At 35.4% G+C, this 22,098-nt stretch overlaps 6 protein-coding genes across 13 annotated transcripts; 3 read left to right on the top strand and 3 right to left on the bottom strand.

The window, feature by feature from the left end:
• The first annotated feature begins 617 nt into the window (after window positions 1–617).
• Window positions 618–5,504, top strand: LOC145914330 (epsin-2-like). Of its 2 annotated transcripts, none has more exons than XM_083002143.1 (7): window positions 618–1,018; window positions 1,488–1,628; window positions 2,413–2,514; window positions 2,750–2,836; window positions 2,954–3,083; window positions 3,155–3,327; window positions 3,603–5,504. In XM_083002143.1, exons 1-7 carry the CDS (start codon window positions 665–667, stop codon window positions 4,251–4,253), a joined length of 1,638 nt encoding a protein of 545 aa, XP_082858269.1. In that variant the 5' UTR covers window positions 618–664; the 3' UTR covers window positions 4,254–5,504. The 2 variants fall into 2 exon arrangements, with proteins under 2 accessions (XP_082858269.1, XP_082858268.1); XM_083002142.1 differs by having other exon boundaries at window positions 2,954–3,086.
• A 98-nt stretch (window positions 5,505–5,602) lies between these two features.
• LOC145914333 (geranylgeranyl transferase type-2 subunit beta-like) lies at window positions 5,603–7,666 on the top strand. The gene is made up of 8 exons (XM_083002148.1): window positions 5,603–6,099; window positions 6,162–6,352; window positions 6,427–6,541; window positions 6,608–6,701; window positions 6,757–6,941; window positions 6,997–7,096; window positions 7,149–7,324; window positions 7,382–7,666. Exons 1-8 carry the CDS (start codon window positions 6,097–6,099, stop codon window positions 7,526–7,528), a joined length of 1,011 nt encoding a protein of 336 aa, XP_082858274.1. The 5' UTR covers window positions 5,603–6,096; the 3' UTR covers window positions 7,529–7,666.
• Window positions 7,526–9,309, bottom strand: LOC145914334 (MORN repeat-containing protein 5-like). The gene is made up of 5 exons (XM_083002149.1): window positions 8,702–9,309; window positions 8,234–8,371; window positions 8,014–8,157; window positions 7,841–7,950; window positions 7,526–7,780 (listed from the first exon to the last, which is right to left on the bottom strand). Exons 1-5 carry the CDS (start codon window positions 8,746–8,748, stop codon window positions 7,695–7,697), a joined length of 525 nt encoding a protein of 174 aa, XP_082858275.1. The 5' UTR covers window positions 8,749–9,309; the 3' UTR covers window positions 7,526–7,694.
• A 1,302-nt stretch (window positions 9,310–10,611) lies between these two features.
• LOC145913403 (NADH dehydrogenase [ubiquinone] 1 alpha subcomplex subunit 8-like) lies at window positions 10,612–11,965 on the top strand. The gene is made up of 5 exons (XM_083001051.1): window positions 10,612–10,772; window positions 10,981–11,144; window positions 11,488–11,568; window positions 11,677–11,767; window positions 11,826–11,965. The coding sequence occupies exons 1-5, from the start codon at window positions 10,644–10,646 to the stop codon at window positions 11,931–11,933; spliced, it is 573 nt and encodes a 190-aa protein (XP_082857177.1). The 5' UTR covers window positions 10,612–10,643; the 3' UTR covers window positions 11,934–11,965.
• Window positions 11,966–12,395: 430 nt separating this feature from the next.
• On the bottom strand, window positions 12,396–19,525 carry LOC145913401 (alkaline phosphatase, tissue-nonspecific isozyme-like). 7 transcript variants are annotated; one of them, XM_083001045.1, is made up of 15 exons: window positions 19,481–19,525; window positions 16,380–16,937; window positions 16,053–16,202; window positions 15,820–15,918; window positions 15,588–15,752; window positions 15,350–15,525; window positions 15,118–15,260; window positions 14,913–15,063; window positions 14,590–14,724; window positions 14,417–14,525; window positions 14,164–14,286; window positions 13,606–13,767; window positions 13,369–13,538; window positions 13,114–13,284; window positions 12,396–12,752 (listed from the first exon to the last, which is right to left on the bottom strand). In XM_083001045.1, exons 3-15 carry the CDS (start codon window positions 16,123–16,125, stop codon window positions 12,396–12,398), a joined length of 2,034 nt encoding a protein of 677 aa, XP_082857171.1. In that variant the 5' UTR covers window positions 16,126–16,202; window positions 16,380–16,937; window positions 19,481–19,525. The 7 variants fall into 7 exon arrangements, with proteins under 7 accessions (XP_082857171.1, XP_082857172.1, XP_082857170.1 ...); XM_083001046.1 differs by having other exon boundaries at window positions 15,820–15,914; XM_083001044.1 differs by having other exon boundaries at window positions 16,750–16,937.
• Window positions 19,426–21,857, bottom strand: LOC145913404 (transforming growth factor beta regulator 1-like). The gene is made up of 4 exons (XM_083001053.1): window positions 21,560–21,857; window positions 20,394–20,516; window positions 19,834–19,898; window positions 19,426–19,552 (listed from the first exon to the last, which is right to left on the bottom strand). Exons 1-4 carry the CDS (start codon window positions 21,580–21,582, stop codon window positions 19,518–19,520), a joined length of 246 nt encoding a protein of 81 aa, XP_082857179.1. The 5' UTR covers window positions 21,583–21,857; the 3' UTR covers window positions 19,426–19,517.
• Between the last annotated feature and the right edge of the window lie 241 nt (window positions 21,858–22,098).

Genomic DNA, 22,098 nt, shown 5'->3' with positions numbered 1-22,098 from the left:
GACAGGACAACACACATTTTAGTTGCAATTTTCAACCATGTTTTTAAAACTTTTCGGGAATAATATTTTCGTAAAAATCGCTGTGACGGGCTGACGCATTGGTACAGCACAAACTAAATGCCTTTTCCAATACAAAATGGAAATCAAGCGACGTTTTTACACGAAATGACTTTTTCGCACGAAAAGTTATTCGTAACTTGTGTTCAGTCAGACGAAACTTTGTACTGAAATTTTGTTTTCGTATTTCGCGAGAATGCCAATAGTCATCGATTTTTAGCTGGCAAAGCTCGTAAATGAGCCAAAGTGTAGTAGAGGCTATAGCCTCTATAGAGGATAGGGGCCAGAGTTATTAACTTTAATATACCCCATTGAAAGTTTTATTTATTGGTTGCCCTATATGCAAACTTCACAGTGTGTTAGCATTTATGAAGGCCAAAAACGGTTTTGGTTTAGGTGTAACCCGTGTAATAAATTGACTTTACCACACAAATTAAAAAGCATTACCGAAAGTATGTTTTTGGGGGAAAAAAATCATATGATTTTGGGTCGTTCCCTTGTAATTACTTTTCCAAGTACCTTTAAAGTTATAAACATATATTTCACTGTTTTGAAAGACATTTAGGTTTAGAGAAAGAAGACTGAGGTTTGCATAATTTCGTAAGCAATGGCTCTTTCAGTGAGAAGAAATGTAATGAATGTTGTTCGAAACTACACTGATGCTGAAATCAAAGTCCGTGAAGCAACATCTAATGACCCATGGGGACCATCAAGTTCTCTCATGTCAGAAATAGCTGATATGACGTACAATGTAGTGTCATTTTCTGAAATTATGACCATGATTTGGAAACGAATTAATGACCATGGGAAAAACTGGCGCCATGTATATAAGGCATTGGTGCTTCTGGACTACTTAATAAAAACAGGTTCTGAAAGAGTGGCTCAACAATGCAAAGAAAATATATTTGCAATTCAAACTCTCAAGGACTTTCAGTTCATAGACAGAGATGTAAAAGATCAGGTCAGTATTTCTACTATTTTAATTATTTTTTGACATATATACATCTTAAAATACATATGTATTGATATTTTTTTATATTGTGATCCTAGACTTTGAGTTTTGCGCATCACCAGGGGTGGGGCGAGTAAAAATGCTAAATTCAGAAGGTTGTTTGCACGCAATAAAATCTGGAAGAAATGTGGTAATGACCAATTGCTTTTAAGACAAACTCTGTTCTTTTTTCTACATGTTCGTCACCAACGTGGTTTCGCTTACGTTGCATAATCAAATATGATACAAACAAATTAAGCTCCTTTATTAGTGTAATGTAATGAGGAATGCTCCTTTATTTTTGCTGTGGTTTAAACTGACGGAAGCCAAAAAGAGGCAATGCGATTGTGTGGTTAAGTTTAGAAACCGCGCCACCGCCATAATCTAAGATAGTGATTGTAATGCACTTTAAGTTATTGTATTGTCCCATTGTTTGTAGGGATCCAATGTCAGAGAGAAGTCAAAGCAGTTGGTCAACTTGTTAAAAGATGAGGAAAGACTAAAAACTGAAAGAACAAGGGCCCTGAAAGCAAAAGAAAGATTTGCTCAGGCAACAACTGGAATTGGAAGTGATCATCAGGTATGTTTTATATCACAATAAATACAGAATACCAAGTTGTTTAAGGTGAGGAGCAGAACAAACATTAAATTTTGTCAATTTATTTACAACACTTCTGGGAACTAAAAAAAGAGTAATAGACAATCGGCGACAGTGTATGAGATCTTATATTACAGAAATATTAATTTTTGTCTGTCTGATTCAAATATTGGAACACAAATCACGGATTCACTCATAATTCTAGTGGTGTGTGGTCGATAACAAAATGACGTCACCGCCCGTGTGAGCCTTATCTGTGACGTCGACCAGGTCAGCTCCTTATAATGATGGAGCTACACCAACTGTGTCATTCAAACTGATGGCATAAGTTCTTGCAGAAACGTTTTTTAAACATGACAAACAGTATGGGCCAGGATTTTTATTCTCAGAATTATTCAAATAGATTTAATATACGATCACATACACTGGCACTGATCATCTGTTCCTATTTTTTGAGTTCCAAGAACAGTTTTTATTTAACTACGAACTCGGTAGTCAAATTTTCTCTATTGAAACAACCAACTTCTTATACACGTTTATCACTCACATGTGATTTCGCATATGTTGTTTAATTGTAGTGAAGATCGTGGATGAATTGATGCTTGTTAAGTACCTTTATTAGCATAATCAGACAAGAATAAACCTACAGGCGTAGAAAACAAACCGCAGCAGAAGTACTTGTTATATTTGAAAAAAGCTACACTCCCGCCAGTGTGTAGTCAGGTCGGTCCGAGTGCAGCAGTACTGAATTTGACTGTATTTATAGGTTGTTTATGGTCATGGCAGTGCTGCCCCAATTCAAAGAACACCTGAAACCTCCACAAGGAATCAAGCTGAAGCTTCAGCTGTTACGTCAGAAATTGAACAAGTAAATTAGGGTTTTTCAGTCTATGCATCTAATGTTTTTTAAATTAAGTTCCTGCACCTTAAATAATTCAAAAAAAAATTTATCTTCTCCCTGGATATTGAACAATGCTCTGATACTTTTATGCTAAATTCCATGAACATTTCATTCTGAACTTTTGCATGTCCTCACAAATTGTGTTCATAATTTTAGGAACCATTACTGTAGCTCAATTTATTACAAGCTCGTATGATTTTAGGCTAGACCGCAAACTGCTGGAGAGGAAGAACTTCAGTTACAGCTTGCTTTGTCTATGAGTAAAGAAGAAGCTGAGTCAGAAAAGAAAGTATGACAATTTATATATATATATATATATATCCATCATGGATTTTTTAATTGCCTAAATTTATAATTCATAGCAAAAACTTATGCATGGTTTTGCATACAAAAACTTATTGTGCAGAAAAATGACAGCGATAAAGTACGACTAGAAATGGCCATTCAAGAAAGTGTGAAAAACACAGACAAAGAAGTTAGCAAATCCAACTTGGTTGACCTTACTGCTGCAGCCAAAAGTTTAAAAGACCCGTGGGGTGGTAATGTTTAACACTAATTAGAGTGATTGTTGTGAACTGGGAGTAACAAGTTTAATTTGTTACTATAGATGCACCATCTCCAGGTAAGGCTAAACCAAACACAATTGATCCGTTTTCACCGCTTGACCAACAGCAATCTGCTGATCCTTGGGGATCAACTTCACAAAATCAAACATCAAATCCATGGGGATCAAGTGCTCCAAATCCTGCTCCTATTGACCCATGGAGCGCTCAGCAATCAGTTAGTAAAATATGTGTACCAGTACCCTCTTGAAATATTCAAGTCAATGTATATTTTTGAAAAATGTTTTATTATTAGTGAGCTGTTATGTCAAAATTATCCCAAAAAACTTGTCACATGTTAGCCTCCCAATCAAAAACATGTCAAATTACCAGCTCTTTGCATGTAGACCAGCACATATATAATGATATATTTTACAAAATTAGTTGTTGTACAGTTTTTTAAAGATTAAATAGAAAGGCATAATCTAGGACTAATTATCTTTTGTTTTATAGCAACCTGTCACTTCAGAAGAAGCTTTTGATCCTTTTAGCTCTTTGGCAGCTAGTTCCTCCAAAGCTACCAATGGAAATTCATTTGACATGTTGCAAACAACAGCACCCAGCTCTCAACCTTTTGATTTTTCATCGGTTAATGCTGCCCTTACGAGTGATCAAACAAAACCAACGCCAATTTTAGAAAGTTCTGTCAAACAAAAGAAAACAGCAGAAGAGTTTCTCGGAGGGGCATCAGATCTGGTTAACTTGGATAGCCTAGTAACCCGGCCAGTTGCTCAACAAACAGCACCCAATCCTTTTCTATCATCTTCTCCATATCACCAACCTCCACAGGGCCAGTTAACGCTTAATCAAATGAAAGGTGTATCTGCCACAACTGGCCCTGCAGTAGGACCAACCATTCTTCAGACTACACCAATCATACAACCTCCTATTGGAATGCCTGTGGCCCAACCTCCTGCATTTGGCTATCAAACAGGCATTCCACCATCAACAATGTACCCCATGGGGATGACTCCTGGCAACCAAACTATAGTAGGAATGCAGTCACAGCCATCAGGATTTGTGGGTAATCCAAATAACCCAGTTTTAGGGATACCTGGTAGTGCACCGACTGGAACGCAGCTAAATAATAACCCATTTTTGTGAAGCACTATTTGAAACAATGTGGAAACTAAGATGCATCTGGTGAAGATGTTTAAACCTGTCAAAAGTCTGTTGGATGTTTTATGGATAAGTTTAATATGACTTCATTATACTAGCTAGCATTTATTCCTGGTAAAGGTGAGGTTGTGTTAAATATAATTCACAACCTTTTTAAAAAAACAGTTTTCATATTCACTCTTTGTCGACTTGTAATCCAATGCCATATTTGATCAATTATCAATGTACTTTTTGTGGGGAAATTTTTTTTTGCAAATTACTTGTGTAAGGATTTTTTAAAATTATTTGTTTTTATGGGATGTTTTTCAAACCACATGGACACATTGAAGATCTGTGGTATCTGAAGACAGTAGGCCTATTTGCTACAAAGCCAAGAACTTGGAATGTACTATTACATGTTTTCACACTTTTTTTCAATATAATAAAACATGCATGTATTGTACAATATGTAACATTCCTCAATTTCATCTTTATTTATCGTCATTTGTATGTCTTGGTGTTTCAACTTCCACTGGTTTGTTGTTCTTTTTGTAAAACATATTTACAAACATAACACACACAAAAATATAGTTTACTAGCAAACAAAAAGTTTTTATTTCTGGTAACAAATGAACTTTGAAAAAAACAGCATTAGTTCTATAATGTACAAGTCAGTATGTGTGCAATGATTTCCATGAAACAGCTGCCCGATTGGTTTAAGTAATGTTAAGGTTGGATATTGTACAGTGAACCAGCCCAATGTACAGTGTGATTTCTATGTGTTTTTTTTGTACAAATTGTATTAGTGTTAATATCATGTAAATGTTGATATTGTATTTTCTAACCTTTATCCAGAAAATTTAATCGCACTTTCAAGGTTTTGCAGGTTTGTTAAGAATGAGATTTTAGACCCAATACAACCTAAAGCCCCTCTTGTCACTATGACTTGCAAGTTTTGTGTGCTGATAGCTTGGCAAGCACACAATAATATTATGAATTTTTCTTCTGCAAAAACAGTTACACCAGACTTGATTATGTTCTTGGCAAACCATTTAACAAATTGATTTTTTCAAAAAATAAATAATCATAAATGCAAAGAAAAACAATGAAATAAAATCTATATCTGTGCATATCTGTTTATGTGTGTTACATGTTGTTTATTTATTCTATTTTAGCACATTACCACATTTGCCATTGTAGTGTGTGGTATATCATTGGCTTGTTTTGTACGTTGATAATAAACATATAACACCTGTTTATCATATTACAAGGTAATATGACTGAAGTTGGGTACAGCACAGTTAGATTGGCCTGTGAAAGGGAGTGACGCCCCTTCCCTCTGGAGTCTATTTCTTTAGGAAATATGTGAATCAAAAGCTTTGGGATTCTGTAATCTTGTCCAGAAAACAGGGATATACTATGCAGATATACTGCTATTTTATGCTGCCAGGCATACTAATTAATCAGAATTGTTCTTCTGGCACTTAATTTTCTAAGTTTAATTTGAAACCAACGTTTCGGCACATAAAACTATAGAAACTTAAGTGCCAGAAGAACAATACTGATTAATTACTATGCAGTTGTTTAAGAAGCCTGTGCAATCCGCTATAGTGGGGTTGACCTTAGTAGGACTCAGCCATGTCATAGGCAATTGATAGCACAAGTCTCAAGCATGTGATGAACTCTTTTTATAAATATGTAGCTGTTATGTATGATAGGTTAGCTATTTTTTGTCTGGATACAAAATCGACTTCTGACTAATTTTTTGTTATGCTTTATTTTATGAAGGACATAGGGTGTGTTTGATAAACTGAGCAGTTCTTCAAAAAACTAGCATGAACCTTGTGAAATGGTACAGTTTCAATTTGTTGTTGTTTGGGTTATATGTTCTGGTAATTTTACATGGTTTTGCAGGCTTTTTCAAATAAAGATGTTCAATTAAAACCAGCTGCTATTGATTCCTTTTTGTTTGAAAAGCACATTGAATATTTATCAAACTATGGCAAAGATAAACAGGATTATGAATACTGCATGACTGAATACCTTCGATTAAGTGGTGTGTTTTGGGGGTTAACTGCATTAGACCTTATGCACAATAAAAGCAGGTAATTTTTTGTGAAATAAAATCTAATTTGATAGTATGTGTATTTTGCAGTAATGTTTAGTGCTACAATTACAGGTTATGTGAAAAGGATATAGTAGAATATGTCATTTCGTGCCAAAAAAGTTCAGGAGGATTTGGTCCTTCACCAAGACACGATGAAAGTATCCTGTATACGTTGAGTGCAATTCAGGTCACATTTTGTTTGCATACAAGATAGATAAGTACTAAAAGTATGTTTTTTTAACAAACAACACAGATCATGTGTACATATGACACACTTAATATGATTAATATCAACAAGGCAGTAGAATACATTGGAAAACTGCAGAACGACAATGGGTCATTTTCCGGTGTGTTCATAATTAAATACGCAAAATAAGGTTGTTTAATCACAATGCTTTTTAGGGGATAAATGGAATGAAATTGACACAAGGTTTTCATTTTGTGCTGTGGCATCTCTTGCACTTCTTGGTAGATTGTGGCAAAACTGCACTATAAATCATGAAACATGTGTATCATTTATTTTATCTTGTATGAACTTTGATGGCGGGTTTGGATGTCGACCTGGTTCTGAATCTCATTCAGGGCAGGTCAGAAAAATGTTGTTTTCACATTGGATAAAATTTGAGCCTTGGGCCTATGTAGATATATTGTTGTGTTGGTACACTGTCAATCTTGAACGAGCTACATCATGTTGATGCAAATTTGCTTGGCTGGTGGCTTTGTGAAAGACAACTACCATCAGGTAAGGATTAATAGTGACCAAGATGTTCCTTTAGTTTACTTTATGTTTACAGGTGGTCTTAATGGAAGACCAGAGAAATTGCCAGATGTTTGTTATTCATGGTGGGTGCTATCAACATTGTCTATTCTTGGTAAATTAAATTGGATTGACAAACAGGAGTTAAAAAAGTTTATACTTGCATCACAAGATGATGAAACTGGTGGGATTGCCGATCGACCTGGTGACATGGTAGTATTTAAATACAAGTCTTAGTTTAGTTTGCTTAGTAAAACAAAGTAATTTTAGGTGGATCCCTTTCACACGTTATTTGGAATTGCTGGTCTTTCAATGCTTGGAGATACGAAACTAAAATCAGTAAACCCAGTATTTTGCATGGCACAAACTGTCATAAATAGACTTGACATAAAAGTACAAACACTGCCAACACAATAAAAGAATAACAATGTATTAAATGTATACTGGAGAAACTGAACAGTGTTACTCATGAAGTTTTAGCAAAGCTAGACCCCATTTCAAAACAAATAATCGTTAAGATGACTGAAGTACTTGAAATTCGTCATTCTATTTTGTACTCTGTTTCCTCTTAATTAGAGTGTGTTCAGGCATCTAGATGTGGAACAAACCCAACAACCTTATCCCAACCTTTTCTACATGTCTTCATAATCCATTCATGTTCATCATCATCTGTAAACCATTTTGTTGTCACTCAAATTTCTTCCTGGATCAAAAATAACAAAAGCTTACCAGCATTTCTTAGGAATCGCAAATTGTAGTCTATAACTATTCTGGTTTTGGGATTATAAAAACCATCTCCACAGTCATATTGTCCTTCTGGTATTGTTCGAGGAGGAACCCTGCAGACACAGTAGGTAGTTAAGTAATTGCCTTTTTTTTAAAAAAATGAATTCGCACAAAACCTATTTGTGAGCTGGGACCTTCCGGCTGGTTTTAGACCGTTGCATGTTTCAGTAAAAAAACGTCGATCATACCCATCACAGTATTCCCACTCCCCACCTTTATAATCCAATCCGTCAGCAAAAGTGTATTTTCCAGAATAACCTCTTATTTAAAGAAACACACTTATTATGTGTTATGTTGCTTGGAAGGCAATTGTGTATATTTTATGTTGAACCATACCTTCCTTCTGCCCAATCAGCATCATACTTGCTTCCATTGGGAAAGTGCAAAGTCCCCTTTCCATGAAACATGCCATCTTGCAAGTCACCCACATAAACAGTTTTTGTTGGAAACTCATATTTACCTTTGCCTTCCAACCTTCGCAAACAAATTTTAATCTGTTGCTGATAAATTATACCAAAAATACATGCTACAATTACATGCATAAAGGAACATTACAACACTAAAAATTGTTGTTTAGACATCACTGGGTCATTTTTCTAGTCCACTATTTAATCAATTCAGGTATAAAGGTGACAAAAGCTCTAAAAAAAACTATGCAAGATATTTGCCAACAAAATATTTTATTGCATTAAATCGGTATATCACAACAAATTACAGTATTTCTAAACCACCTAAAACCTTATCTCATTCCCTTTGGTTTAAACTGATAACAAGAATTCTTTCATATTAAATAATGGTAAATACCTTCCATTTTTCCAATCTCCAATATATGAACTCCCTGTGTATTCCATATTTCAATTGTATGTACTTTTTTTAAATTTTACGTAAACAAAAAAAAATACTCAAAACAATACACAATTCGTTTATTCGACTATAATCGTTGATGGAAGTCCACTCAGTCAAACCATACTACAGAAATTGTCTGAGGAAATCAATTCTACAACAGACCACAATATGTTTAATCGCAAAAACAGAAGCCCATTTTAAAATTTATTTTCGATTTTGTGGCATGTAGTATCCATTAGCAGAAATGATGTATTTAGTTCAGTGGATCTATACATACATGCAGTGGTGGTGCAGATAAATGTTTCTCTTTGTGTTGTTTTATTACATACATTGACACTCACGCAGATAAAACGCGACATGAATATTGACATATTTTTAATAAATAATACGACACAGAACTCTTCAAATGTGTATAATAGGAAACTCCCGACAGTCTTATATGGGCACAAAGACTGGCATCTGATTTTCGAAACAACAGAAAGACAAATGACTTATATAATTCTTATATAACTTGGTTCTCTCTTATATAACTTGTTAACACGGCACATCATTTAATGTTGCTTACAATATTTTTTTGGGTCGCAAGGCTAGTCAAAGAGGAAAACCGATTTCCCCCAAAAAAGTCCCGCGTTGCCAGGGGATACGTACCTTGTCGCACTTTCAGTTTGGCGACACCAAGCGGAAGGCATGGTTTCTGCATTCCATCATAGAATACTGTTTAGATGACTACAATGCTTACAATGGGTTTTTAGAGGGACCGATTGAGTCTTGGCATTGTATGCATAGAGTCTAGTCATTGTAGGCATTGAGTCTTGGCATTGTACGCATTGAGTCTATGCATTGTAGGAATGGAGTCTTGGCATTGTTCGCATTGAGTCTAGGCATTGAAGACATTCAGTCTAGGCATCGTAGGTATTGAGTCTAGGTATTGTACGCATAGAGTCCATACGCATTAAGTCTAGGCATTGTAGGCATTGAGTCTAGTTATTGTAATAGGTGTCGTAGACATTGTACGCATTGAGTCTAGGCATCGTAGGCATTGAGCCTAGGCGTTGTAGGCAAAATATGCCTTGTATACATTGAGTCGATGCCTAGACTCAATGCCTACGATGCCTACGTTGCCTACATTGGGTTTTTAGAGGGGGAGTAGATAACATTGGCACCGCTCGTAGGCGTGACCAATGTGTGAATATTCGCAAAACTCTTTCTCGGGATGTATGAACGATACTTTTCATTGCAGCCGATGAAAGACTTGCGCTTCCCTGTATATGCACAAAAAATTATAAAAATCCTATGAATAGGAAAATTTCCCAAATATTTGCTCATATATTCCTTCTAGCTCATATCCCTCTAAATTTGATCGTAATTAACGTCGCCACTGTGGCTGCTTTGGTACATTCCTTGAAAAAAGTTTCTGGTTTATCTGGATTTTTGAAAATTAGTTTTTAAAAATATAAATGTGTTGGTTATGTGCATTTAAACATTTTTAAACTTGTATTCAGTCATGTGTGAAATTAATTTCGTGAAAAAAATATACTTCGATGAAATAGCATTATAGCATAGTATACTAGAGTATACTATCATACTATGATTATAGTGTATGTTATGAATTTTATGGGAAAAAATACTTATGTAGACAAGTCAGGTAAGACTCGCCTTATTCTCGTCTCTCTCTCTCAGACTCAGTAGAGAAGTCGGGTATTTTTTTTATGATGGCTGACTGTTTAGCGTTGACAATCGTTAATCTCTTTCTATAGAGATCAGTGGTGGCAATGCAAACGCTTGGACCTAAAATTGCAAGGGACACGTCAATTAAACCCTGATTCGCCACTTCACCTAAAATTTATGAATTTTTTTTCCACAGGTAAAATGTTATATCATAGGCTATATTAAGTTAAAGATGCCAACAATTCTTAATCCTGATGGTTTTGTGCCAAATAACACAAATGAGTTTGAAAATTCAGATGGTATTAAAGAACACATTGATAATGAGTTACAAACTGTCTTTAATCAGATCAAGCGAGGAGATGTAAGTATGCTGAGCTGATGTTTCTCAAGCTACTGGCCCTTGTCAAAAATCAGACATACACATTAACTGTAGGGTATTTGTTTTGCAACCATAAGGATGTCATGTGCTGTGATGTATTTAGTATTGCAAAATTGCAGTAATAACTACGTATCAATGTGACAAGTATCCTGCCACTAAATTTTTACTATTCCTATACTTTAATTCACAGTTGGGTGTTCCATCACATGCTTTAAAGGCTGCTGCATTTCAGTATGCAGCACAATGTGGAAAAACAAACCAAGAATATATGCTATGTAAAAATGAAGAGCTTGATCCAAGAAAATGTCTCAAATACAGTCACAATGTTTCAGACTGTGCTGCAAAATTTTACAAGTAATTAATAAGCTATTATGTTTGCAAATGATCTTTAATTTTTTAGTTTGGCTATATTCTATTCTGAGGCAATCAAGTGCAAAGGGCTTTTTTGGTGCACATGTTCAAATAAAATGTGGGTAGCTATCGATTTTCAGGGAACTGACAAAGCTGTTTCAGGCGAAGTTTTTCTGTGAAAATCCTGATTAATTAATTCCGGTAAAAGATAATTTTGTGGCTCACCTTCCATTTTTGTTAAAGTTTGTTGTGCATAACTATATTTACAATTATTGTTTTGTAGCATACATCTCAATATAGCTTTGAGGTAAAAACAGTTTATCTGTATTGATTAACTTATTTGCAGAACTGTGACCAATACCTGTGGAGAAACATTTTTATCACTTGCACAATGCTTGGAAACTGACATATCAAGGGATTTTTCACAGTAAGTAATGAAGTGTAGTGTTGCAGTCATTTGATGTATAACTCTTGCTTATCTTAGATTTTTCATTGTTGTATTTAGTGCCTTTCTATAATCAACCTTTTTTAATAGCTGTAGAGAGCAACAGGTAAAGCTGGACAAATGTTTATTCGAAAAATTAGGATTTGACAAAGAACGCCATCCACTAAAGCCTAATCAAAAGGTTTTTTTGTGCATTTTTGCTGTTACAATTAAACTATTTTCCAGCTGTTTTGCTGCAGATTCACACTGACAGACCCAAGCCAACTAATCCATTAAAACTAAAGAACTATGATTATCCAAAACCTATGGCACCAGACTGGTCAAGACCTTTTCCTAACAGTGACTGAAACTCTATTATAGCTAAATATTATTGGTCGGTGAAACTTTTGTTTGAATTTAGAGTAACTTTGTTGACAAACTTTAAAAATAAATAAAACCGCAGTCCATAATTTGCCCGGGCACGAAACTATATCGAGCAGAAGGTGCGGATTTCACTCGCATGTAATGTTTCAGTTTTTGCTGGTAAATATGTATTGAAAACAAAGAAAAGTCAGAAAAACACAGGGCTGATATTACAGTGTTTTAAGGTTGCTGAAAATGAGATTATCACAAGTATAAGCGAACAATTGAATCGTTTTTCACTAACGTGCCACTGAGTGCCCGATGTGAAGAAACAGAAAATATTACACTATTAATGCGTGGCAAAACCACACTATGCAATAAATTAACATACAAACAAAAAGCGTGCACCAGACAGCTATATATGTTCAACCATAAATTTATTCATAGGAGCAATGCCCCACGTAACGTCATCTTGATTTATTGACCGTGAAAGTACGAAGTGTTTGACGCAGCCTGATTACAAATACGAGTAGAACAGCTGTTAAAAAACAAAATATGCTCCCTAATACTGACAAAATAGTAATGACATTTTCGCAGCTTGCAAGAGACTTGTTTCGACCAATACAATTCGTATTGGTTGAGCTTTGATTTATTTTTTGAAGATCTTTAAGTTTAAAGCTATGGGTTGGGAGTCCCGGAAGGATTTTTGGCAAAGATTTTACCAAAACAGAGAATTGAAAGTGGAGAGTTTCTTGGTTGTGTAGATGCAGTGCTACCAACTGTTGATCCAGTTTTTTTGCAATAAGCTTGTAAAAGACACGTTTCTGTAAGACAAAAGGTTTAGGTCACTTTCAGAAGTGTTTCTTCCAACCTGTGGTTTTACCTAATATTAACATCTGTAGCCTTTTGCAAATGAACTTAAACGGTTCACATTATCACAAAACCCGAAAAGCAGAATCATTTTAATTAACTTAACATAGTTGTGCGAAACGTACATGTTATGCTATGTGTAAAATCCTGTGTAGTGATTTGATCACTTAACTCGCTTTTTCGTATTCTTTGTTTCTCGTGGTTGTAACGCGAAAATATTTCTGTCAGATTGTTTTATTTTAATTTAGATAGTAAAGAGTTTCACGTGTTTACACAGATAGCATAATTCTATTAGCGAGTATAATTTGTCATTACCTTGTGATCAGGTGGGCTGTCTGATATTGATCTCACTAACGATGTTTCAAAAGTTGAGGTTCTGTCAAAGTTGTGTTCAAGGGCGTTGCTTTGTAACTTTGTTGCTTGTGAAGTTGAGTCCCTACTGGGTTTTGTCAACGAAGATGTTTTCCGTATTACCACCGTTTTCATCTGTGAAATAACGATTTTTTTCATGTCATTTGTTACACCCATCATTACAAAAATAATCAAAACAAAATATCCGATAATTCATACCGTTATATTATTTCGAATGAGTTGGTTGTCATTGGAACTGGTTGTAACATTGTATCCTCTATCAGAAGTCGCAATGAAATCAGTAGTTGTGGAAGGAAGATTTGTTTGTTTTAACACTATGTCGGACCGTTTTTTCGCCGAGGCAAGGTTGCACAACGTTTGGTCTGAACCTAAAACTTAAACTGTAACCGCTAAACCATTGACTTAGTTTATGACACTGCACAAACAAACACATACCAACGCATGTAGCGAATTTCATAGCGTACCCAACGTAACTTTGCTCATAAACACCAGAAAATATGTGAGCCATTGGTCCCCGTGCAAAAACGACGGTATCTTCAGCACTGTGGGTTTCAAATGGAAGAGGAACTGCAGCTTGGAATCGGTAGCCGAGTTTTCCTACAAAAACGTAACTATTTTTTGTTGAATTCTTTTATAGTTTCGGTTGAGTCAAAATAAAACTATAAAATTAATATTTCTCGCTTTATTGCCGTGGAATTAATGTTTACTTCAAGGAATGTCATACGAAGTATAAATCCAGTGACATGCCTATAACAGCGTGTGTTGTCTATGAACAATAGACATAGCTATAATGGTTTAGGTTTCTTATAAAAAAAACTATTCCAAGTAAGAAAATAACCGTTCATAGACTGCAAGCAAGCTTTACGATACACCAAACTCAATTGACTGGAGACATAAGATGTGCATTTTTCGTAATAACACACATACTCGGAAACTTTTAGCATAAATCCAATGTTAATTATCGTCTTGTCCCGATTTTTACATACGACTTACCTGTTTGCCCATTGTGGGATCTTTCTTGAGGACCTCGATAACCTGGACCGTTACCATAGACAATACTGGTGTATTTCTTACCGTCGTTTGCCGTGTCGGGATTGTAATTGGACCTTGCGAAACCTGTTAATATAAAAGACAGTGTCAATGTATAAGTATACGTTACCAATATTTTTAAAGAAATTGAAACAAACATTTTGTGATATATATCTTTATTTTCGGAGATAATAGATGATAAGGGAGTTTTGCTCACCAAAAACGGGATTTCCTCTGTCCGAGTACCCCCCAATTGTAAATACATGGCCATGATCTGCCGTAACCACGATAAGTGTATGTTCTGCATCGGTGTTGTTTACTGCAACCTTGATAATTATTGATGCCTTTCGTTTCCAGAAAACAAAAAAAAATGCATAAAAAAACACCCACTTGAATAGCCTGGTTAAAGGCAGAATATTCTCGAAGAGCTATATTTGCTTGGTTCGCATGATGTGCGTGGTCAATTTTTCCTCCTTCTACCAGAAGAAAATATCCTTTTTTGTTTTTTTCGAGAATTTTGATTGCCTTCGTACAATAAATAACGCAGATTTGTCTAAAGTATCGCATATATAAGTTAACTAAATAACTTACATAGCCGCCCTACATTATTCACCGACAATAAACTTAATAACCATGTTGAGCAGTGGGGATAATGATAGAAAATAAATTCTTGCATATAGTCATAAACTAGTACTGGAAAGTGTTGAATATACCTTGTCGGTCATTTGTTGCAAACTTGGCTCCCCTCCAACATCGTTACCTCTGTCGTGATCATAACGCATTTCATTTGGTTGAAACAAACCCAGCAAATAATCAGTTTCTTTTGCATCAACTGCATTGAAGTCGGTCAAGTTCCACACATACCTGCACGCAAAACAATTAGAGGTGACAAAAGGCTCCAAACCCCCAGATGGTTACTTTGCTTGATGTTTGGGTGAAAGATTTTGCCATTCGGCGATAAGGTCTCGGTTATCCTTGCGTTTGCCGGGTTGTTGAGAGCCATACTCCTCGTCGACTGCTTCACTTGGCCTCATGTTAGCACGGCCACCACCGAGAATAACCTTTAGTTGACATTAAAAGTGTAGAGCAAATTAAAAAATATTAAAGGCAAAGCAATATGGTGCATTAAAATAGGTAAAGTCAAACCTACATTCATTTGTCGTCCTTTTTCTAGCAGTTGTAGTGCTATGTCTTTGCACCCATGACTAAGAGATTTTTTATCCATTGAAACGTCAGCATACCAGCCCCTTGATGGGGTATGTGCGTAAGCGGCTGCCGGAGTTGCATGTTGTACTTGTGTTGTGGTGACAATGCCTGTTGATTTTGCTTTAAATTTGAAAAAAACCATTAACATTGTTTTGATGTCATTCAAAAATGTATATACCTACATTTTTCAACAGAATCTTCAAGAATACTTTTGACTTTGTTTCCGATAGATGACAAACAGTTTTTGAAAATCGCTTTTCCATTTAGTCCTATAATCTTATTTTTGGTTTTTATGCCTGTTAGAAGTGCTGTTGCGGTTGATGCACTGTCGGGAGTTTGCTTGTCAACTGTAAATTTAAATGTCAACAAAAACTTCATTTTCAGAACCAACGAACGATGAAAAGAATAACTTACTTGAATATACTTTTGCCAATCCAATATGATGAAAATTGTCGATAGGGGTAATTGTTTCTTCTCCTGATTGGCCATTGGTTTGCCCCATAAATATTCTACCTGCCCACGAAGCATGCGACGTTGTATTTAATTTCATAATGAACTGTTACAGCACCCCAAAAAATATTTGATTGTTTTCAAGTCAGTCATTCAGTGAACATTTTCACTTTTATCAACTAAAGTTAAAGGAAGACCTGCTGTGATTGTTGACAGTCCCATTCCATCGCCAATAAACAAAATTACGTTCTTAGCTGGTTTCATATTCATATCGCGGTTACGATTTAAGACACAGGATAAAGTTTGTCTTGAGGAATTTTCCCAAAACACAGCTTCTTCCTCTTTTTCTGAAAGTATAAATAACAACACTTATTTAAATTTATGCTTCGAAAGCGATATCAGTTTTATAGAAGGCCTACATATGTTTCATTGCGTTCCATGGCTTCGTAATAAAAAAAAATATCAGGCCGAAATCCAATGCCAATAACAATTGCACCTAAAATTACTATTTGCATTAACCTTACCTTAACCTAAAATTGATAATTGACATTTCCCAGTTAATTTGCATTTATATCTTTCTTTATCAAAGGAAACAACAAAACAAAATTTTCGTGTTATCTTGATTTTTTTTGTTTTTTCTTCGTCGGCATTGCAAATACTTGGTTTTCATTGTAAATACAGGCGATAACCTTTTTTTACCTTTTCTAGAATCCGTCAACAAAAACAAAGACATTGTTAAAACCACAGCAATGCGTAATCGACAAAGGCCCATTTTAACACCACCTTTAAACACTGTTACCAGAGAAAACTAAACCATAGCGCCCAAGTAAGATAGGTCATATTGCACAAAGATTATGTATAATTTATGCGTGTTTTAAAATATTCAGCTATTACCTGTCGCTGTAGTGACCTCGCCTGGCCATTACAATTTAGTAACGCCTAAGGCTGTTTTACGCCCAAGGCTTTTTTGCAAAACAGTAACCAGATGTTCTTCTATCGGCTTTATTCGTCGTGCAGCAGTGATTTTAGGGCTACTACACGTCATTCTTTTTCGAACAAATTTGACAGTGATCAGATGTCCCCTGAGCAAAACAAAAATACCCGAGGTAAATGTCCACCTTTTAGGCTTTTTCATCTGGTATGTTTTTGCATTTCGTGTTTTTAGTTCCCTTTTATCCATAGTCAGTAGCCTTAACCGGCTTAGCCCTTCAATTTTATTGTTTAATTAGACAAAAGTTTTTTCAGTGGAAGCTCTACTGAAACACAGCATGAAAACACTTTCGGTGAAATGAAATAAACGTTGGCTTAAATGCGTTAATGTTTTCAAATAAATTGTGCCATGTTTTCGTATTCTATGGTTGCTTTAACACAGTGTTTCTCAAACTTTTTTTCTGTAGCGCTCTTTCTGTAAACACAACGAATTTGTTTGTGTCAATTAATGCGATGGGGGAGGTTAGTGCAATGACACCAATTTCTCAGTATCAGGTTTCATGTCGTCTCCTCAATTGTCGATATCAAGGCGATTTCTTTTTCCATTTTTTTTCCGAGTGGTAAATGCGCTAAACGCACGTTCCACCAAAAACTAAGAAAATTACGAAAAGGTGCTCGCGTACCACCTGGAATGCGGTCGCATACCACTAGTGGTAAACGTACCACCGGTTGGGAAACACAGACTTACGCTATAAGAGAAAATTTGCCATGTCACCAACCGCCCCCCAATTGCCCATTCAGTCTCCAGCGCCCCCTGTACGATTGCAAACGCCCCCAGAGGGGGGCGCTGACGACCACTTTGGGAACCACTGCTTTAGCAGTTAGTAAACAGAATTATTATCTAACTATAATTTGGTTGTGACATAATCATACAATATGCATTACATGCCGTTTAAAAAGTAGCATATTCTGTATTTGGTTGTCCATTGTGTCACCAAACAAGGGTTTGGTAAGGGCTTTTTTAACATACAATCATAGCGAATTTTGATAAAGATATTTATAAGGAGGATAAACCACATCACAAACGAGTTTTACTTTGTACGATTAGGAAACCGCCAAACTCTTATTTGTCCTGCTCGGGCTAAAAGTACCTGCAAAACTTCAAAAAATGCATGCTTAAACTGCGGCTAACCAACTTTCGGATTCAAATTATCCGGTCGGGTTTGATTGAAAATCATTCGTATTCTGTCGGATAGTATGAAACTTTAAACATCATTATACAACCACGAATTAAATCAATTTGGTCACCTATTCAAGCCCATAAACTTCGCGTTAATTGCTGTTGTTGTTGTCCCAATTTATAGCTTCATTTGAAACTTCACTTGATAGTAGCGCGGTAATTAAATTAATAGAATCCAAGTGATCCCAAAAAGATTGAGAACCACCGCCACAGACGACATGGGGCCTTGATAGGACTCGCGATTTTGTTGTTGAAACAAAACCCAAATTAGGTTTTTGTATGATAACAAAAAGATAAAACCTCCTCTGTATAAATAGCAATCATTTTTGTTGTGACAGGCTTATTAAAGCGTAAAAAAGTTTTTAGATGGTTTTTAACCCCGATGGCGAAGGCCAGAGTTTCAAGAAAGGCCAATGGCCTGTTGCCAAAGTGTCTCTTAATTATGTCCTTCTGCAGGAATCACGATATGTCATTACATTACTGGTAAGCGCTCGGTAAAAAAAATACCAGAGTGAATATTAAGAATAGCTCGTGGCACCGCTGAAAAAGCTGCAAATGGCACCACAGTTACCACGGCACCCTCATTGGAAACCACTGCAGTAAATGTTTGTGGGGTCACGAAAAAACTAGTCGCCCGCAATTCCTTTGTTTAGTAGTGACTTAGCCCGTATATATTGATTAACATAACGTCACAAATATTCGGACTTGGCTAAATACTGGAGGCCGCATATCTGTATTTCCGTTAAAATTTCGCCCTGCCATAATACAACGATGACGTAACAAGGCAATCATTGACACACAGGGGTCAACTTTGCGGTTGAGTGAGCACATATGCATTTTCTGTTGTTAGTGCGAATTTTAGCATGTTACGGGCCGTTTGGTGTTCTCTTGTGCGTTAATCAGGTAGTTGGCGCTGGATGTTGAAGAAATTTAAAATAAAAAACAATGTTTCGTTTTATGAAAGACTCGTGACCCGTGTCTACGTAATATGGGTAAAATTGGTTGCTGTTAAAGCGCTTCTCTGCGCTCCAGGAGGCATTTAAACAATTGCCTAAGGTCCTAAACAGTCCTAGGGATGTTCATGCCAACAGTAGGTCATAAGGTATTCCAGAAGGCCCTACAAAACTCTGCTGTGTGTGGATCCATTGACTTGACAAACAAGCAGAACAGACAGCAGGTGCATTATTGCAGATGACCTTGAAAACAGGATTACTTGGACTTAATTGCTTTATTGGTCCTTTTTGCTTATACCACAAATATTGAAATTCTAATCCCAGTAAGTTTGTTTTACCCAATTTGATGTTGCCCACTAGTCATGGACCAGAATTACAACTGTTGGTTAAATTTTTATTTCAAAATTGCCAAATTGATTTTGCATTGACCACACAAAGAGATGTTGCAACAATTTTTACATATAAAAAAATCAACATTTAAATGACTAAAATATGATTGTACAAACAACAAACGGTAACATATTAACATGTGTTTCTTGTTACTCTTCTAAACCAGGGCCACTTTGACATAAACCTAAAAAGTTAATGTACAATATTTAATATAGATTTACTACAAGGAATATTGCTTCATAATGAATAGTTTTTTTTTTTATCTTTAAACTTGATATTCTGCTTTAACAAAATTGAAAACATTTCTGTTACGATGGGTTTAGGGCAATAAAAACAAACATGCATTAAATTTTGCAGCACAGTATGAAATACAGTTATCATAGCTCTTTATCAGTTTATATCATGCTTATGAAATAACACAGTATATAAAGCATATTTAAAAGAGACAAATTCACATTGGCTTGCCTTTATTCCTTTTTCCACTTTTAAAATCAGGCTTTTCCAACTGCAAAAGTCGTTTAGCCAAGTATCTAAAGCAAATACATAAAACTATATTCAAATGTGCCAAGGGTGATCCATTAATAATATCATCTACTAAATAAAAATGCTTTAAATGGTCCAAATGTGTTTTGCCTGTTAAACATAAAGTACTAGTAGTACATGGATCACATAAAAGTGTACTGCAAATGTACCCTGTAGCAGTGATGCATATAATTTAATTCATTTCATCCAAACATTTCAAATTTTCTTGCACATTTTCTTGCATCCTCTTTGCCAACTAGGTTACTGGCTTCACTCTTTTACACTTCAAAGTGGCAAAACTTAATGGGTGTCTGACTTGAATGTTGGAGCATTTGAAGGTAAGCAAAATGAATAGATTTTCAAATTCGAAAGTTAGAGTCTTTCCACTTTGCCATTTGCACTTATAGTATGTTTGTTTTTCCTTTGCACATGCTTAAGCCCTTTTGCATGTCAAAAGCTTTGGTCTGTACACCTCATAACATACAAGAAGCAACATTGCACACCTCCGTTCCAACCTTGCTCTTACAAACATTTCTTCAGTTTGGTGAATTTCTGAACTTAGTGCAGCATTTTGAATAGCCAGGTCCTTAATGAATGTACTCATCTGTTCACATGATAGTTTTGCACTAAAAGCATAAAAATTTTCCATGACCAAACAAATCTTCAAATGCTTAAGCTTGTTTAGATTTTAATTAAGTCTATTGATTTCCTAAATTGGGTATAAAATGAAAAAAGGTTTGCCCACTTAGATAAACAAACTAAATATGCCTTTCAGACAGAAAATGGAAATAAAAGAACAAATATGACTATGAAAAAATATAGCTACAATTAAATGGAAACAGTATGTTGTATGTCATAAACCAAAATATTTTTTCTGTCCTTGTGAATATAACAAGTTGACTACCACTGCCCTCCCTGTCATATAAAGGAATTTTTAACTAAAGTACTTCTGTTTTTAATTTTCAATTACAAACTGTAAAAATAGTAAGATGTTCTAAGATGCAGTATTAATCAAAACACACACATTTTGTTCTATTTCGCCAAAAAAGTGATAATATTATTCCTGTTGTAGACATCATTTCATATGTTCCATGCTTAAATTCTATGTGGCATTCCGGCACTTACCACTGTTCAGTTTTTGCCAAAAAAAAACATCTGCCACAATGAGTAATACATATTAACCTAGTCCTACAATACCTTGGCACCGGTGTCGCTAAAATGGTTTGAAATGAACAATGGGGCAAATTTTTGTAAATGAATTTATATTTTCCACAAAGTCCAGATACTTTTGAAATATCAGTGTTCAAAGTAGAGACATAAAATGTTTAGATCCTTAAAAGTCATAAATTGAATATGATGTATAATGGCCCGAAATAAGGATACTGAATTGCTGATAAGTTTATGATAAATGAACCTAAAAATATTTTCTGAGCTATTTCGGCAAAAATCTTTTTAAACTATTAGGTCACAAAAAAATGACCCAAGTAATAACCCAACCAAAGCTTTTTGGAAGTTTTGTTGGACTGGTAAGAAAAGTTTTTGGGGTTTGTTCATAAAAATTAATTACAAAATTATTTAAATAACAGTGGAGATAAAGGTGATATTGTTGTTGCTATTAGGCTTTAACACTGGATTTCAATTGTCATTAGATAAAGGGCAATATACCAACCTTGTTGAGGAATTTTTCTCCATGCAGAATTTCAGAATTTACAACGTGGGTGGCCTATTGGTGTACACAGTAGACACCAGCATCTAATATACTCGTAACCGAATCCGTTGACGTGAATCCGAAATTGGGCACCAAATGTTAGTGTCGATCTGAACTCTTGAGCAGCTTGTGAAAAAAATCATGGAAACATGAAACGACGAAGTGATGATGTGCGTCTGGAGTTTTATCGACCAGCTTCTTATTGGCGAGAAATGGATAATTTTCTATCGTCGCGTAATATATTTATGCACTGCCACTGTTGTCATTCTGGAGAAATAAGAAGAAAAAAAAATTTCAAATTCGTTCAGCATGACTTGCCACATACTTCAACTATTATTTTGAGATGTTATTTCTGGTTTAGGCTAATTTGGTCTTATCTGGAAAGCAAATTGCCAAAACGTCTATCTGGCCGAAAAGGAAATTATTCTAAATGCAATGTCAAACCAAACATTTCTTCACATAACATAAATATATACTTCACAGCATATCCGAGAGTTCAC

This window comes from Ascidia mentula, chromosome 9, assembly GCF_947561715.1.
Source record: "Ascidia mentula chromosome 9, kaAscMent1.1, whole genome shotgun sequence".
Classification (NCBI taxonomy): Eukaryota; Metazoa; Chordata; class Ascidiacea; order Phlebobranchia; family Ascidiidae; genus Ascidia; species Ascidia mentula.
Note: the sequence above shows the minus strand (reverse complement) of the source record. Positions and strands in the feature narration are given on the sequence as shown.

Excerpts from the sequence above, each read along its gene's own strand:
- LOC145914330 (XM_083002142.1), top strand. The coding sequence starts at position 665 with ATGGCTCTTTCAGTGAGAAGAAATGTAATGAATGTTGTTCGAAACTAC. Across the intron at positions 1,019-1,487 it reads ACAGAGATGTAAAAGATCAG|GGATCCAATGTCAGAGAGAA; the intron begins GTCAGTATTTCT and ends CATTGTTTGTAG. Across the intron at positions 1,629-2,412 it reads GAATTGGAAGTGATCATCAG|GTTGTTTATGGTCATGGCAG; the intron begins GTATGTTTTATA and ends CTGTATTTATAG.
- LOC145914333 (XM_083002148.1), top strand. Across the intron at positions 6,542-6,607 it reads ATACGTTGAGTGCAATTCAG|ATCATGTGTACATATGACAC; the intron begins GTCACATTTTGT and ends CAAACAACACAG. Across the intron at positions 6,942-6,996 it reads CTGAATCTCATTCAGGGCAG|ATATATTGTTGTGTTGGTAC; the intron begins GTCAGAAAAATG and ends GGGCCTATGTAG.
- LOC145914334 (XM_083002149.1), bottom strand. The coding sequence starts at position 8,748 with ATGGAATACACAGGGAGTTCATATATTGGAGATTGGAAAAATGGAAG. Across the intron at positions 8,158-8,233 it reads GCTGATTGGGCAGAAGGAAG|AGGTTATTCTGGAAAATACA; the intron begins GTATGGTTCAAC and ends TCTTTAAATAAG. Across the intron at positions 7,781-7,840 it reads GCGATTCCTAAGAAATGCTG|ATGATGATGAACATGAATGG; the intron begins GTAAGCTTTTGT and ends AATGGTTTACAG.
- LOC145913403 (XM_083001051.1), top strand. The coding sequence starts at position 10,644 with ATGCCAACAATTCTTAATCCTGATGGTTTTGTGCCAAATAACACAAAT. Across the intron at positions 10,773-10,980 it reads ATCAGATCAAGCGAGGAGAT|TTGGGTGTTCCATCACATGC; the intron begins GTAAGTATGCTG and ends TTTAATTCACAG. Across the intron at positions 11,569-11,676 it reads ATATCAAGGGATTTTTCACA|CTGTAGAGAGCAACAGGTAA; the intron begins GTAAGTAATGAA and ends CTTTTTTAATAG.
- LOC145913401 (XM_083001045.1), bottom strand. The coding sequence starts at position 16,125 with ATGAATATGAAACCAGCTAAGAACGTAATTTTGTTTATTGGCGATGGA. Across the intron at positions 15,919-16,052 it reads ACTGTCAACAATCACAGCAG|GTAGAATATTTATGGGGCAA; the intron begins GTCTTCCTTTAA and ends CTTCGTGGGCAG. Across the intron at positions 14,287-14,416 it reads CAGAGGAAATCCCGTTTTTG|GTTTCGCAAGGTCCAATTAC; the intron begins GTGAGCAAAACT and ends TTATATTAACAG.
- LOC145913404 (XM_083001053.1), bottom strand. The coding sequence starts at position 21,582 with ATGGAGAAAAATTCCTCAACAAG. Across the intron at positions 19,899-20,393 it reads AGAGCAAGGTTGGAACGGAG|ATACTTGGCTAAACGACTTT; the intron begins GTGTGCAATGTT and ends TATTTGCTTTAG. Across the intron at positions 19,553-19,833 it reads AAGTGGAAAAAGGAATAAAG|GTTTATGTCAAAGTGGCCCT; the intron begins GCAAGCCAATGT and ends TTAACTTTTTAG.